This window comes from Falco rusticolus, chromosome 10 (assembly GCF_015220075.1).
Source record: "Falco rusticolus isolate bFalRus1 chromosome 10, bFalRus1.pri, whole genome shotgun sequence".
Lineage (NCBI taxonomy): Eukaryota > Metazoa > Chordata > Aves > Falconiformes > Falconidae > Falco > Falco rusticolus.
In genome coordinates this window covers 30269589-30284346 of record NC_051196.1, presented here as the reverse complement: position 1 = coordinate 30284346, position 14758 = coordinate 30269589, and the positions used below count along the sequence as shown (strand labels likewise).

Genomic DNA, 14758 nt, shown 5'->3' with positions numbered 1-14758 from the left:
AAATTCAAAGAGAGTTCTCCCCTTTCCTCCTGAGAGCTTCTTCGTTCTTCTTCAGTGACCTTCTTGCCTCTCATCCACACCTAAATATTTGATGAGAGGTCTTCCTGTTCATTTGTTCTTCTCTGAAGATCACATGATCCACCTCTTTTCTTTTTCATGCCCTGAGTTTTTACCACTGCAAAATGTGTTTTCCTTTTCAGAGTCTGAAAATTGTTTTGTAATACTGGGCATTACCATAGCCTATTTACGCCATTCTGGGGATTCTTCAGCAGAGCAATGCTGGATTTTCAGATTTTTAGCAGAATTAGGTTTCCCTTTGGGGATTATGCTAAGATTTGATTTAATGTGTTTTGACATTCCTCTTGTTATGTGTATCACAGTAAAAGCCTTTTAAGAATGGTAGCCACAAAGAAACGGAAGTCTTTTTTTTTGTTGTTCTCAAAAGACGTTTGGAATTTTGGGATCCAGTCTTAGAATTTGTAACCGTTTCTTTTTATTTATTCGTTAATTGTATCTAGCACAGCAGAAGGTTTGACAAGAGAAAATATGTCAGATGTCAGTGGATGGCAAACCTTTCTACAGGCACTGGGATACTTCCTCAAGATGTTCTTTGGCTCTGCAGCACTGGGCACACTTACTGGTCTTATTTCTGCATTAATATCCTTTTTTAATTTTGGTGATACACATGTATAAATTGGTGAAATTCAGCATTTGAATAGTATTTTAGTTTCCCATCTTCTCCAACATTTCTTAGGGCTTATTTCTTATTAGATGTTATTTTGTTGGCTGCAGATTTCCTCATGCTCATTTTGGTTTTATATTAGTGTGCATGCATGTGTATTAAAAAGTTGCATAAATTTTTTATGAACATAATTAATGTCAGAAATGCTGTATAGTAGTGTATATTATGTGCATTGGAGTGTTATAAAATATGCTAATTGTTTTTTGAATTCAAAATATCGTACTCCATTTCAATACTGATCCATTTTTACAAGCATATGGCTCCTTTTTTACATACATAAAACAGTTAATTAAAAAGGAAAAAAAGAACTGTTTTTCCTGAGGGCTTTTGAGTCAGACCAGCTCATTTGTCCCTATGTATCATATTCAGGCAGCTGAATAGATACTGTTCCATTTGGATTTACTCTGAGTTATATTTTGCCTCTTTTACTACCATGAATTGGTTGCTAAACAACCCAGCGGCTTCTCTGTTGAGATAAGGAGGGACGTTTGCTGTAAGTCAGACACCTTTGTTACTTTTCAGAGCTTGTTTTATATTAATACTGTCTTTGTGCTAGGTTTGTACAACAGTTATTGATGTCATTTGGGACATACTGTGAAGCACTTTGTTTGTAAATAACAGGAACAGAGTGTTTCATTAAATGTAGACACACTTCCGTGTCTTAGTTCATTAGCCTGATTCCATGAACTTTTAAATTATTCCATGCATCCGAACAAAACTGGGAGACAGATGTTCAACACTTCTTTCACTGGTATCTAAATTATATTAAGACAAAGAGAAAAGCAGCTTGTTTGCCCTATTGCAGTTACTTGTGCCTCAAATTATTGGATTTACCCTAAGCATGCAAAATTTCAGTGTGGCAAAGGACATCTTTTACCAGTTGCCATCAAATAAATATCGTTGAAGGTTGTTGCTTGTTCATGACCCAGGAGGAATGTGAACTTCCATGTCACAGGCATGTGAATTTTAACAAAGATGGTAGGTGGAGTATCTTAAGCGTTAAGGCAAGGATGTGATTGAAGGAATATTCCTCGCTGTTAATATTACTGCAAATCCGTCACATCCATTTGAAAGTAGCTAGAAGTCTAGTGACTGAGCAGAGGAGATTGCATGCATGCTTAGTGTGACAAATAATGATGTCTGACGCAAAATGTACTTGTACTTGGCCACTGTGCTGCAGAACCATGCATGAGATGCAAAGCAGAACTTGTGGCCCCTTGACAAGAGTCCACATTTATGACTACAAACGTAAAGTAAGTTTTAAATATTATGAGTATCAAAAGGACATTATTTTTGTTAAAACATAAATGAGAGCTATTTTACTCTTACATTTGCTGTTTCATAGTGCTCCTTTACTATTTAATGATTCTCTGTGGATTTTCTGCAATAGTTTTGAGGCAGATATTTCAAAGACTGAATGTGTAGGGAAATGGCCCTTCTAGCTCCGAACAGTTTGGTGTGTTGCTGTCAGTGTTGTATGGGTACATCAGTAGCAGATCTTTTCTGTCTTTAGGTCTGTCCTTTCTGTTAAATTTCTACCAGCAGTAGATTCTATAAGAAACAGTCCTCGTAAGAAATTATTCATCTTTCCATACTTGAGTCAAAGGCCAATGTGCAGGCTTTAGTAGCTATTCAGTAGATGCAGTACATTAAGCGTAATCCTGGTTTTGTAATGGAATAGCACAGATTTAAACTTGTCTTTGAAATGGTTTTTTTTTTACTTTTTCCATAACGTTTTCATGTGTACGTGCTAAAGCATATTGATTTAAGGAAGACACCCTCCCTAGAGTTTGGGATGATGATTATTTTCGCTTACCTTCCATATGGACTTGCAGAAGGTATCTCACTCTCAGGTGAGTAGCAAAATGAGTGGGTGCTGGTTTCTTTGGTACATTTAAGGACTAGATATTATTTGCGTCTAAGAGGGCCCCTGGTTTATCACACGTTTTCTCATTTAACCTATGCTTTTACTTTTAACTTTGACATACTTTAAATAAACACTTATTCTCTACTTCATGTTATAAAAGTATAGGAAAGGTAATTGCAGTTTTATAAGCATTAGTTAATGAACATAAAGACTAGTATTCTCCTTGGTTACCTCTGCCTAACAGAGAATTAAAATTTCAGCTGCATGCTGTAGATCTGAGCCACATCTGAGCTGACTTGGATCATATCCAGCCCACTACGCTTGTAGCCGTATTTCTGCCTGTCCTTCAGTGCCATTGGGGAAGTCAACTGAGACCACTGGGTGTCATATGTATCTCTGAATACTTGGTGGAAGTTTTGCTAAAGGCCACAAGAAGAGGCTTACAGTTGAACTTCTTCCATCATTCTGTGGAACCAAGTATGAAGACAGGGTCCAGTTCTGCTGGATGCCCAATGTCTCTGATCTTTGCTGATTTAAGTGGTTTTTAAAGGCAATCAGCTTCCCATCTCATTTCTCAAAGAAAAGTAGGAAAGGATGTAAGAGTTACTATAATCCAAATAGCTAGAGCCTCTGCTTGGCTCTTGATTTTCCTTTTTTCCCTTTTTTCTAATTTTAAGTGCATTAAAAGATATATTTGCTCTAGAACTTGAACTGTGTAAGAATGTTACAAGTTTGTGAGGAGTAGCAGCAGGACTAGATTTCTTGTAAATGAGCTGCAAGTTTGAAGTCAGACTTTCTGAAGAAGTAAATGTGAGCTGATATGACTGTTTTGAAATGGAACTGTAGCAGTGTATATCAGCATACCTTCACTGTCAGTGGAGTTGTATTTTTTTAATATGTATGAAGATATGACCTGTAATCATGGTAGTTACACAACGAAGGTGCGTAATCCTAATGCAAACATTCCATTCTGCCCACTTGCATCCAGAACTACTCCATATGTGTGTATAGGTCAATACATATGTAGGGAAATGATAGTATAGGAAACCTGAGCAAGTAGTTTGATATGTTAAAATATCTGTATTGCTGTAAAAACAAGTTTTTCCTTGTGAGAAGATTATTCTGGAGGGTTTCAAAATGTGGCCTTTTCTATTTCTAATTTATATTGCTTATTAATATAAAATTATAATAAAATACTACAGAATTACAGTGTCATTGCATTATATAACCAACATATCTGTATGTTGGTATACAATGAAAAAGAATTTACAGTAAGATTCTTAGTTACTGTCAGGATGATAGAGGTTCTTTGTAATTTTATTTGTAAAGACAACCTCTTTAATTTGCTGACATGCCCTCAAGAAATACAAACTTTGAATGACCTTAGGTCACCTGTGTGTTTCAGACAAAGGATTCTTGTATTCTCAGGTATTTTAATCCTTCCAGTTGCGTTCAGGGCCACTCCCAGGCATGTAGCTCCAGCCAAATACTTCTAGTCTTTTGAACCTTGCTTGTTTGGGGCAAAGAGGACATAATCCCACATGTCATCCTGTCCTCTCGAGTTTTGCATTGCAATTGATTTCGTCTGGGTTATGCTGTCAATTTTGGTCAGTCATTTCCTCACAGGGAAGTTGTTCTTCAAGTGGACTGCTAAATTTTTCCACAACCCTAACCATCATCTCAGATGACATCCTTTGCAGGTGTAAGTCTATGCAGCAGCCGTGGAAATGCTTAAAGATATCCAGCTCCCTCTGAACAGTGAACAGCTGACAGCACCTGTGATATGTCTTGAGCAGTTAGCAAGATAGAGTGAAGTTCAGATTCTTCCCATAAATAACCAAGAGCTGGCAAGCAAGGTAGATGGGAAAAATCCCTAACACAAATCAAAATACAGTGAAATCTGAGGTAGCTGTTCTGGCCTGTGATATCTGTTGCTGTACCTCTGTCCAAGCTGTGCATGTCAGTAGGGGGACAGAACTCTATAAATGGCAAATTTGGTGCATTTTCCCATAGTGGATAGCCAAGATACATCTCTGTAGTAACTTACAGCAGATGCTTTAGTGACGCTTTCTGCTGGAGATAAGGGACATTCTGCACAGTAGCGTTCCTTGTGGGCCTTAGGTATCAGGCTGTACCTTCCTTACAGTTGGGATTCTATGATCCCTATGAAGGTAATTTTTGCCCTGAATTCTCAAGTGTCAATAGCTTTTCTCATTCTCAGATTGATGGAAAATTGGGGGTACACCTGTATGTGCTGCTCATTCTTAGCTTTTTATGGTATTGGTGGATGTGGTGCACCATACTGGAGTGGCTCACTTATTTCTTCGTAAGCTTTTGAGTTAGTAGGGGTGATGAACACAAATATTTGCAGTGCAAGCTATTCGTCTTCTGTTGACTGTCACATTTTTATCTCCAGGTATCATGGCAATCCTCTTCTCTGGCATCGTGATGTCTCACTACACACACCATAACTTGTCCCCAGTGACACAGATTTTAATGCAGCAGACACTGAGAACTGTTGCTTTCATGTGTGGTAGGTTCTACCTACTATTCATATCCAAGATTAATGGTTATATTAATATATATTAATATCTAATATTAATAGTTTAAACATATATTTGCCTGAAATGATGATTCTGATGGCAGCAGCAGAGGTGTGAATTTTCTTTAGGCCATGCTTATGTCAGTAGTACATGTCTTCAAGAGAAGAATTCCTAGTAGTGGAGGCTGGAAGGCAGTCAAAAGTCACCTTTCCTGCCATACTGGATAAAACATCCAGTAAATCTCTCCCATCCTGCAGGCTCCTGCTAGGATTTGCCACAAGACTGATAACCAAATGAGATCTCTGACTCCTGTATTCCTCTGGTCAATTTTTAGTTTTAGGAGATGGATTTTTAGCGGTATTTTTAAAAGCAGTTTTGGATATAAGAAGATACTTGCAAAAACGATAGCTTCACAAATGGAGAAGTTAGTTTTGGAAGTAGGGATACAAGCATCTTAGAATCCCATAGTCTTTCTGTTTCTTTTTACAAGCAAACTTTCAAAGAAGTGGCATGCTTCTGTATTACTAATATAGCCCTGGGTTTTAGGGGATGGCATGAATGCGTTCTGTATTGTTTGCAGGAATATGCATTTGGAACATGGTCAGGGAGCGGCCTTGCTGCAAACTAAACCACTCATTACCTGAGCACCAGTAGCTCATCAGGTTTGGTCTTAATCTATTACAAATGCTAAAAAAGCACGTATTCATTCAAAAGACTGTAAAACACGACTGCAGCAGGTTGTGAACATGCAAATGTAAGTGGCCAGTTCCCAAAGCACGACCAATGTCTTATGCTGCAGTAACTCAGGTATTGCTACTGTCTGTCCAAAACTGTCCTTTTTTTAACTGCCTTTATGATAAGGAACCTACCTTGCTAGGGCAGCAGTGAACTGACGAAACATCTTGACTCTGCAGTTCTCTGATGGTGTAATGGATTGGTGCTGTGGAAATAAAATGTCTGGATTACTGTAGTCACTGTGCAGTGGTGGTACTATTTCAGATTTGCAAACATCGCTTCTAGGGTTGTTAGATCATACAGTACAGTATTTTATTACAAATCAAGTAATGAACTGCTGCCATTTATAAGAATGTAAGGCATTTAATATTTCGTAGTAGTGTTCAATTTGCAATATATGAGATTGTGCCTTGACATTTCAGTTTTGTATAGAATCTGATTCAAAGCTACAGAAGTCATTAGGAGTTGCTCATGTAGCTTGTGTTCTGCAGTTTGTCCTATATTCCTCAAGTAAAAAATTCCTCGGTCTTTAGAACAAGGTTTTGCTAGCTTTGTTTCATACTCATTAGTAATTTACAGCTAAAAAAAGCCTGCACACGTAGACTAAGGTGCTGTCCACTGACAGCAGGAGTGGAAGAATCTGGCCTTTTGCTTAATGGCCTTTGTGCATTCAAAACTCAGGAAATAGTATTTTATGTACCCTATGTAGTGACTTATAATAAAAGTAAAAAATATTTTATATCATTACTTATTTAACATGTGATTTCTCTTTTTCAGAAACGTGTGTTTTTGCATTTCTTGGCCTGTCAATTTTTAGTTTTCCTCACAAGTTTGAAATGTCCTTTGTCATCTGGTGCATAGTAGGTATTTACTTTCATACTTCTTTAGATACCTTGGTATTCGGGAGGGTGGAAACACCTTACAGTTAAAACATTTTAGAATAGTTGTTATGTTTTGTTGGTTTTATGAAAATACTTCTATGTTTTTATATATTGCACAAAGTTAACTATCACTAATAGCTAGCGTGAAATTATTCATCTAGTTCTCAGCACTGTGGTGTACAAATGCATCAGTCGTCTTTAACGAATTTTGGTTTGCTGTTTTTTTGGAGCCCTGTTCTGTAAGATTATTAAAAAGAAGGAAAACAACCTGACTTGTTTTGACCCTATTAGATTTATTAAAATAAAAGAAATCTCAAAAGGTGTTGAGAGGTTATTATACAGGCCACTTTATTCTAGAAGTTATTTTACAGAAAACAATCCTGAGTTTTTACGTATCTTTAGCGCGAAGGGGCAGTTTGTAGAAACTACAATGCAAACGAGTATCAAACTCTGCTCCATTTCATCTCTCCAGGACTACAGACTGCTCTTGAATCTTTATTTCTTGTATATCATTGCAGTTTGTTTAGATAAACCAATTAATTCCATCACTCCTTCAATTTAGTATCACAATCCAATTTAGTATCACTTCTTCACTCTGTGCTCGCCTTCTTCAGAGGAAGACCTTACTCAAACCTTCTTCAATGTGTACTCATTCTTTGACTCCATTCTTAAATCTTTTTCTTTCATTCTGTATTTCAGCGTAGTTTTATGTAGTGGCACTTTGACTTCTGTTTCACATGGCGGTTACCTACATCTATTGCTATTATAATTGTCTAACATAGACATGAAGGGTATGTTCCGTTTTGCAGAGTCAAAAGAGGGAAATGTGAATCCATTTCCAGTCATGTACAGCAATGTATACTGGCACATTTTAGTCCATGGTTCAAGGGGAGAATTGTTACCTACAATTTACAGATAGTAGTAGCAGCATGGGGAACTGCTCTCACTGCATTACACCCAGCTTCCTTATCTAATATATATCTAAGGTGTGACGCTTCCTTATATTGCATTGCCCTCACAGGTATAATGCAAATTGTGTAATTTTGGGGTGATTCATAAAGGAAAACAGCACAGCCCTTCAAGGATCCTGCTGACTAATTTGAGGATATTTACCTTACCGAGGTCTGTTTGTAGTGGAGCTTAAAAGCAATGCCATTGTGAAAACCTTTGTTATTTGAGTTGAAGTTTTCACTGTATTTGTTAATTGTCTGCCATTAAATCAATAGTACCTCCACACACACACACCCCTCAAAATGTTACTTCAGTGCATGGTATATTTTCTAAGCGTACCCCGGGAAGTGTTGAGGAACTGGATTACATGCTGTTTGTTTGGCTTCTGGCCTTTTTCTCTGAGGAACTGGTCCATGGGGAGACAATAGAAATATCTTACTGCCTTTTAGCTGCTGTGCCAAGGGAATGATTAAAGGGGCTGAACTGAGGAGAACTTTTACCCAAAGTAATTCTTGGTCTCCCTGGAACGCCTCTTGGGTTTCATTTATTTATTAAAAGTAAAGTGGTGTCTGGTCTCTGTCAGTGACAAGTCTGGTTGAGTTTCAGTTAATCAGACAAAATGTTTAAAAAGTTGAATTCCACAATGACCTATGCTGAGGGATTTCTCTATGTCAGTTTAGCAGCACGCCTGCTTGCAAGACTTGTGAGTGAAAAGAGCATATTCACCTTACCCTGTGCAAACCAGGTGCAGCCGGGGCCTGCTTGAATGTAACACATCAAACAGTCTTTTGCTTTTATTTCTGTTTTTCAGGTACTTGTTCTGTTTGGTAGAGCAGTGAATATTTTCCCACTTTCCTACCTACTCAACTTTTTCCGTGATCATAAAATCACCCCCAAAATGATGTTTATCATGTGGTTTAGTGGTAAGTTAAAGCTCAAAGTGCAGAGAAATGGAAAAAATGTTTTACCTTTTACATTGTGTGGGCTACTCCAGGAAGAACTGGGTTTCCATCTGTGGAACAAAACTCAACATTTTCACTGTTCTGAAACCCAAGTGCAGTGTATGTGTTCTCTTTCCTGCTTATGCTAGAGGACTATGCAGTGGTGATCCCCACTAAAGCTTTTCTGCAGAGAATCTACTTTTCTTCCTAGGTCTAGCAACTTCACAGTTTGAACAGTATCCAGAGAGCTCAGATTGATTTTAGGGTGGCAACAAATGATAAACAAACAGACACAATACAGGATTGTAAAAAATCTTTTAAAGATGGAGAATTCCTGTTGAGTTATCAGGGTGCTGTAGACCAGTGTGCTTGTTGATTCAGTCTTCATTGATTTACTGTTCTCTTTGATCAGGCTTACGTGGTGCAATTCCCTATGCCCTCAGCCTCCATTTGGGCTTGGAACCGATAGAGAAGCGGCAGCTCATTGGGACAACAACAATCATCATAGTACTGTTCACAATTTTGCTGCTGGGAGGAGGAACCATGCCGCTCATCAGACTGATTGACATTGAGGACTCCAAAGCACGCAAGAGGAACAAGAAGGACATTAATCTTAGCAAGACAGAGAAGATGGTTGGTTTGGGTTTTTTATTCAGTGGGTCACTGATTTGTGGGTTTTATTTTTGCTTTTTACATTTCCCAAGACTTGTGCATTATATTTTCTAAAAAAGATAAATGAAAGCGGTGGAAAAAGCCAAGCAATGTAATTTTAAAATATCCCAAAGGCAGAGCTTGGTTAGTGTTAGCACAGAGTAACTATTTGGACAAAGGGAGGAGAAACAGTTTCTTAACTTACTTTTTATCTTAATTATAATTATGATCTAATTTTAAATTGATCCATACAGATTAAAGTAACCCCTGAAAAAGCATAAAGCAGATGAGAGAGGATTGAGTCATATACAGAGGGAAAGTAGCTAGTACAGTGAGTCATGAATTAATCATAAAAGGCAGATGGGAATTATTTTGAAAGAGTCAAAGCAAAGGCCATGAGAAGGTGGTAACAACAGCACCCCTCTGCCTGGGTTTTATTTTAACGCAATTTCTGGCTAAGCAGGAGTATTAAAGAAAACTTAACAGCCAGTCTGAAACCTCATGTGCAAAAAGCTGGAGTACATAAGTCATCCCAGAGCATTTGTCTGTTTTTCCACAAACCATCAAACAATATACGGAGGGTATTGTTCTGTAGGATCTAAAGAACAACTCCTCCTGCCATGAGGTTTCAAAAAGCTTGCAGTCTTCAAAATTATCTTACTCTGTCCATGTAGGGAGGTGTGTATAGGAGCACAGGGATAGGGTGTGTTCCGATACAGGGCTTGTTTTCAGCGAGACAATGACATTAGTGTTGCTTGCTCAATAAAATCTTTGTCCAGCTCACAAGAGAAAGCCTGCACACTAGAAATATGCTCTCAGCAATAGTAACAATACAAAATATGGAACATTTGAGGTCTTTTACCTTTCAGCATGAAAAGGGAAGCTAAGTGGCTCTGGGTATCAACAGCTAGACTGATCCGTACAGCTATAAGCCCTGGTAGGCTGGGCTGATAATTTCCATATTGTTCCAGCATAGGAGTTGGTTATGAGAAGGGAGAACACAGAGAAGGGGGCTGAAATAAGCTGGAGGGATGACTGCCACATTTCTTATGTTGTTCCAATATTTGTGGTCTTTCTAGGGAAATACCATAGAATCCGAACACTTATCAGAGCTCACAGAGGAGGAGTATGAAGCCCAGTATATAAAACGCCAGGACCTCAAAGGGTTTATGTGGTTTGATGCCAAGTATTTAAATCCTTTCTTCACCAGAAGACTCACACAAGAAGTAAGTCTTTCTTGTTTTCTTGAAGAAACTGTGGTAGACCTGGTTGTCATTTCACTCCACACCATTCGAGGCTCATAGTGTACCCATGCAACTTCTACGTGAGGAACAGTGAGCTATCTAATGTATCATTTGTGCATATGTAGAGCAGCTGTAATGAAAAGCTGCACTGTAAAATTGCAGGTTGGACTAAATGAGCATCTCTCAGAGCTACCACAATTAAACTTTTAAAGGTGTATGGATTTATTGAACTTGCCTTTAATCCTGTAAAGTACCACAAAGAGTATCAGGAGTCACTAGTTACTACTGTTGCTAAAAAAAGCTGCTGCAGCTTATGTGGTTTTTAATGAGCTGTTACACAAAGTTCCTGCCTTTTACTATAGGTGGTCCTGAGGATTCTGGAGCTGCAATTTTTCTGCAGAGTGCAGATTTTATCTTGGATATATGCACCAGCATTGCAGCCTTCAAGACTTCGAAGCTGTAAATGCAAAATGACACCTGACTGAACATGTAACTTAACACTGAGTAGCTCCGGGAGGTGTAAATACTATGCCATTTTCACTCCCACGCATCAGAAACCTGAGACTCGTTAGCCATGTAATTCACTGGTTTTCCAATTTGCCACAGAATTAAGCATTTTTGCTGTAGAGTAATAACTTTGTGTAAAGTGTGCACATTCCATCTTCCTAGCCTGCTCAAACATACTATTTTTCCTCTTGTTGTGTACCTTTCTTTTCAAAAGAATGCTTTCTGCAGTTTCCCCACAAAAGCTAAAGGCATTCTTTGCAAAACAAAAGGAAATCAAGAAACCAGAGTAAGCATCTGATTCGTAGTTGGTAGCCAAAAGCACAGGCTGCCTTCCAGACTGCAACCAAAGGCTAGAAAAATAAGTATGTGAATCGCCAAAGCAGGTCACAAGCTTCCCACTGTCTCTGGGAATGTGTAGAGAGAAGTGAGATTCAAAGCCAGGCCATCCAGACAGCATTAGGATTGTTAAAACCCACAGAGCAGGACTGTCTATAAAAAAATAGGTAAAAATACCTGTCATCAAAAACATCATCCGTGGAAAAAAATTACTGACTGAACACTTGATAAATATTTTCTGGTAGGAAACAGAGTTGCTTTGCATGCTTAAAGACCAGGAGTGGATTATTTCTTTTGGAATATGTTAAACTGGTCTTTCTCTTTTGCTCTAACAAACAAGTAGTGTTGTAGCTATGTAACGAACTGTTCTGGTTTCTGTTTGCCTTAGGACTTGCATCACGGGCGCATACAGATGAAAACCCTCACAAACAAATGGTATGAAGAGGTACGGCAAGGACCCTCGGGCTCTGAAGATGATGAGCAAGAGCTGCTATAGTAGACCAGGGCAGGAGTGCAGTGAGTTTATCATTTGAGCATTAGAAAGAGGATTTAAAGTATCAAGGGTCTGACTGCACAAAAGCTGGAAAGCTAAGAAGGAACTTTCTGATTTCAGACATGTCTTACGCTACCTGTTTAGGTATAAAACCGCAGACGGGCTGTGCTTGATGTTACTGGTCAGTGATGGAAGCCCATTAAGTGTCAGACACTGGACTGAATGAAGAGCCTTTCATTCAGATGGCACAGCATAGCAAATTTCATGCAGCAGAAACATCTGCCGTGAAACGATGACACTGTTTAATAGGGGAGGTCTTCTTCCTGTTACAAAATCTGCTATACATGTATGCTGAAGTACAGAGCCATTGTATGACTCTGCAAAACAGAATGAATTGCACTTTATATACACGTATATATATATATATATTCATTCACAGCATGGAGAGTCTTGACAGTTTATACTGTGAATTTGTTTCAGCACTAGTAAGGGAAGCAGACTGGAATAAATCTGTAATTTATGGGATTTGCACATTATGAATCCAGGGAAGATGCATACCTTGACAAAAAGCAGCTGTTGCACATACAAGGAAACACCTCTGAAAACTGGTGGGTTTGTCATTTAAGAAATTAATTATTTCTATTATTTTTTTTTTATACTGAGGTATCTAATCCACAGAAGTGATTATAGCATGGTTTGGGAGAGTGGGCGATTGTATGACACACTACAGGACTGCATTTTGAAATTGTAGTTTTAATGTATTTTTTTCTTCGGCTAAAGCCAGTTGCAGTTGGGTTTCTGTAATTGGCTGTTGCTCCTTGCTGACACTTTGGCTTCAAATCTTAGAAAACAGCAGCTTTTGTTTTGCTGAGTTCATGAAGTGTCCCAAACACTCCAGAATTCCCTAGTGGAATTCTTAAGTTCTAGTGGAAGCAAAAGCAGTGTGTACGTTGAGCCTGCAAAAATGGAATCCAGGTACAGAAAGGTTAATACTGCACATGGCTGAAGCCGCCTTGGTGGGGAAGTGCCAGACAGCTTTCATTAAGCTGTCCCATTTTTTAATAAGAACTTTCTCTTCTGTTTGCACTGTTTCAAAATCAGCAGCAGCATTTCACTTTCTTTACATGGCCTAGTCCATTTGCTCCAAGCGGCATACAACAAACACCGTGTGTGTAGGTGCGCATTTGCCATGGTTACACATGCAGCAGTTTGCTCGCACTGCCAACCCAAATTCCTTATTAGTCATTTGCATATTCACTGTTGAAATGTGAATTGTAGTTCTGCACATAAATTTGACATGCAAGTGCACGTTTGTTTCTGAAAGTGAGACATATTTTTGGTCTGGTTTTGCTACTAAGGTTTTTAATCAGCCGCTTACCTGCTGGGAGGAATAAAAGTTCAAGAATGTATTTAGAATCCTAAACCTGTGTTGTGTGAGCAGTTTTTCCAAATAACACAACTTACGTCCGGCCTCCCTTCTCCCCTTTCCCTGCTCCATCACTTCAAAGAACTTCTCTGCTAATCCCAGAGCTGAAACACACACTGGTGGGACTCTGGGTGGGACATGAATTCAGCTTCTGGTGTTGACCAGAAAGCACCTTGCTCTACAATCCTTAGGAGCAGATCTGTGTAAAAAAGTCAGAGTTCATCTTCACCTTTCTAGACAACAGTAGACTTAATTACATTTCAGTTATCCATCAGCCTTACTAGGTTTCTCAGGTTGAACGTGCAAGCCCAGGAGTGGGCTGGAAGGTCTCTGGGAGCTTCTCTTGAACTGGAAGGCGTACGTTGATCTAGATGCTATTGCACTGGGCTTACTATTACGCCTTAGTCATGATGAAATATAAAATAGCGTCTAATTTCTATTGTTATTCCGGTGAAATAGGTCACCTGAGAAATAATTAGAGGTAGGTGCCGATAGATCAGCCCCGTGGGAACTGCCACCAAGGCAAAGTGATCGGTTCCTGCCCTCTGCTGGCCACGAGCCGTTCGCTGGGAATAATTTTACATGTTAAATTGAAGCAATTAACTGATACAGCTAGAATTAATGAAATCACTTGGAAGCAATTAATGTGAAAATTTGGATGGCTTAATTTAAAAGCATCTATTCTAAAACTTCAGAAAATACTAACTCCCAAGTTTTGACAAGTGTAGGAGCTTTGTTCTCTCGGTGCATGCGCTAGCTTCCTTATTTTGGAACCAATGGAAGAAATTTTTACCATAGTGGCCAACTTTCATATTAATTTACCAATACATTGACTTCTTAGTGTCAGTCATTTCAGAGTTTGGACTACTTTGCTTAAAGTAATATGCTTAGAAAAGAAAAATTATGTCTCCTTATTGACTTGCTTTGCAGTTACTTTAGATAGTTTCCTATTTTATCAGACCAACATTAAACTCTAATCCTCTTTCCAAAAGTATGAGCAGCCCCATCCTAACCTGGTGCGATCTGCAGATTTGTGCAAGGGTAAACTTGATTTTTGCACTCTCAAATACGGAGCCAGCAGGAAGTACAGTGCAGATGTTGCTAATTACAGAGCCATGAAGTTCTGCCAGACAGCAAACCCAGTGGCTGTTTCTCCTGACGACTGAGGAGCTGTGCACAGGAGAGGCAGGGGGAGCCCAGAGCCCAGCTTCTGGCAACTCAGAGCCTCCCAGGAGTTTTTTTTCCACCCCTTCCAGCCCATCCTATTCCCCAAACCAACAGGAGCTTTCACCAGTTTTCACACCACTGCTCAAGAGGACAGCAGACCCGCTCTGCTATGCGGTCACGGCCAGCTCACAGGCCTGATCTGTGCCTCAATTTACCCAATAATCAAGATCCCCTTTGCAAAGCCAGTGGGTGGCCCTCCGAGCTGCTTGATTTT

General features: G+C 39.0%; 1 protein-coding gene across 1 annotated transcript in view; it reads left to right on the top strand.

Moving 5' to 3' along the window:
* Positions 1 to 13314, top strand: part of SLC9A8 (solute carrier family 9 member A8) — a 30894-nt gene extending 17580 nt beyond the window's left edge. Inside the window, exons 9-16 of the mRNA XM_037402434.1 lie at positions 519 to 657; positions 2490 to 2595; positions 5026 to 5142; positions 6665 to 6747; positions 8531 to 8642; positions 9073 to 9293; positions 10391 to 10537; positions 11787 to 13314. Coding sequence (XP_037258331.1) covers positions 519 to 657; positions 2490 to 2595; positions 5026 to 5142; positions 6665 to 6747; positions 8531 to 8642; positions 9073 to 9293; positions 10391 to 10537; positions 11787 to 11894 — 1033 coding nt within the window. The 3' untranslated portion in view covers positions 11895 to 13314. The remainder of the gene's footprint in view (positions 1 to 518; positions 658 to 2489; positions 2596 to 5025; positions 5143 to 6664; positions 6748 to 8530; positions 8643 to 9072; positions 9294 to 10390; positions 10538 to 11786) is intronic.
* The last annotated feature ends 1444 nt before the right edge of the window (positions 13315 to 14758 follow it).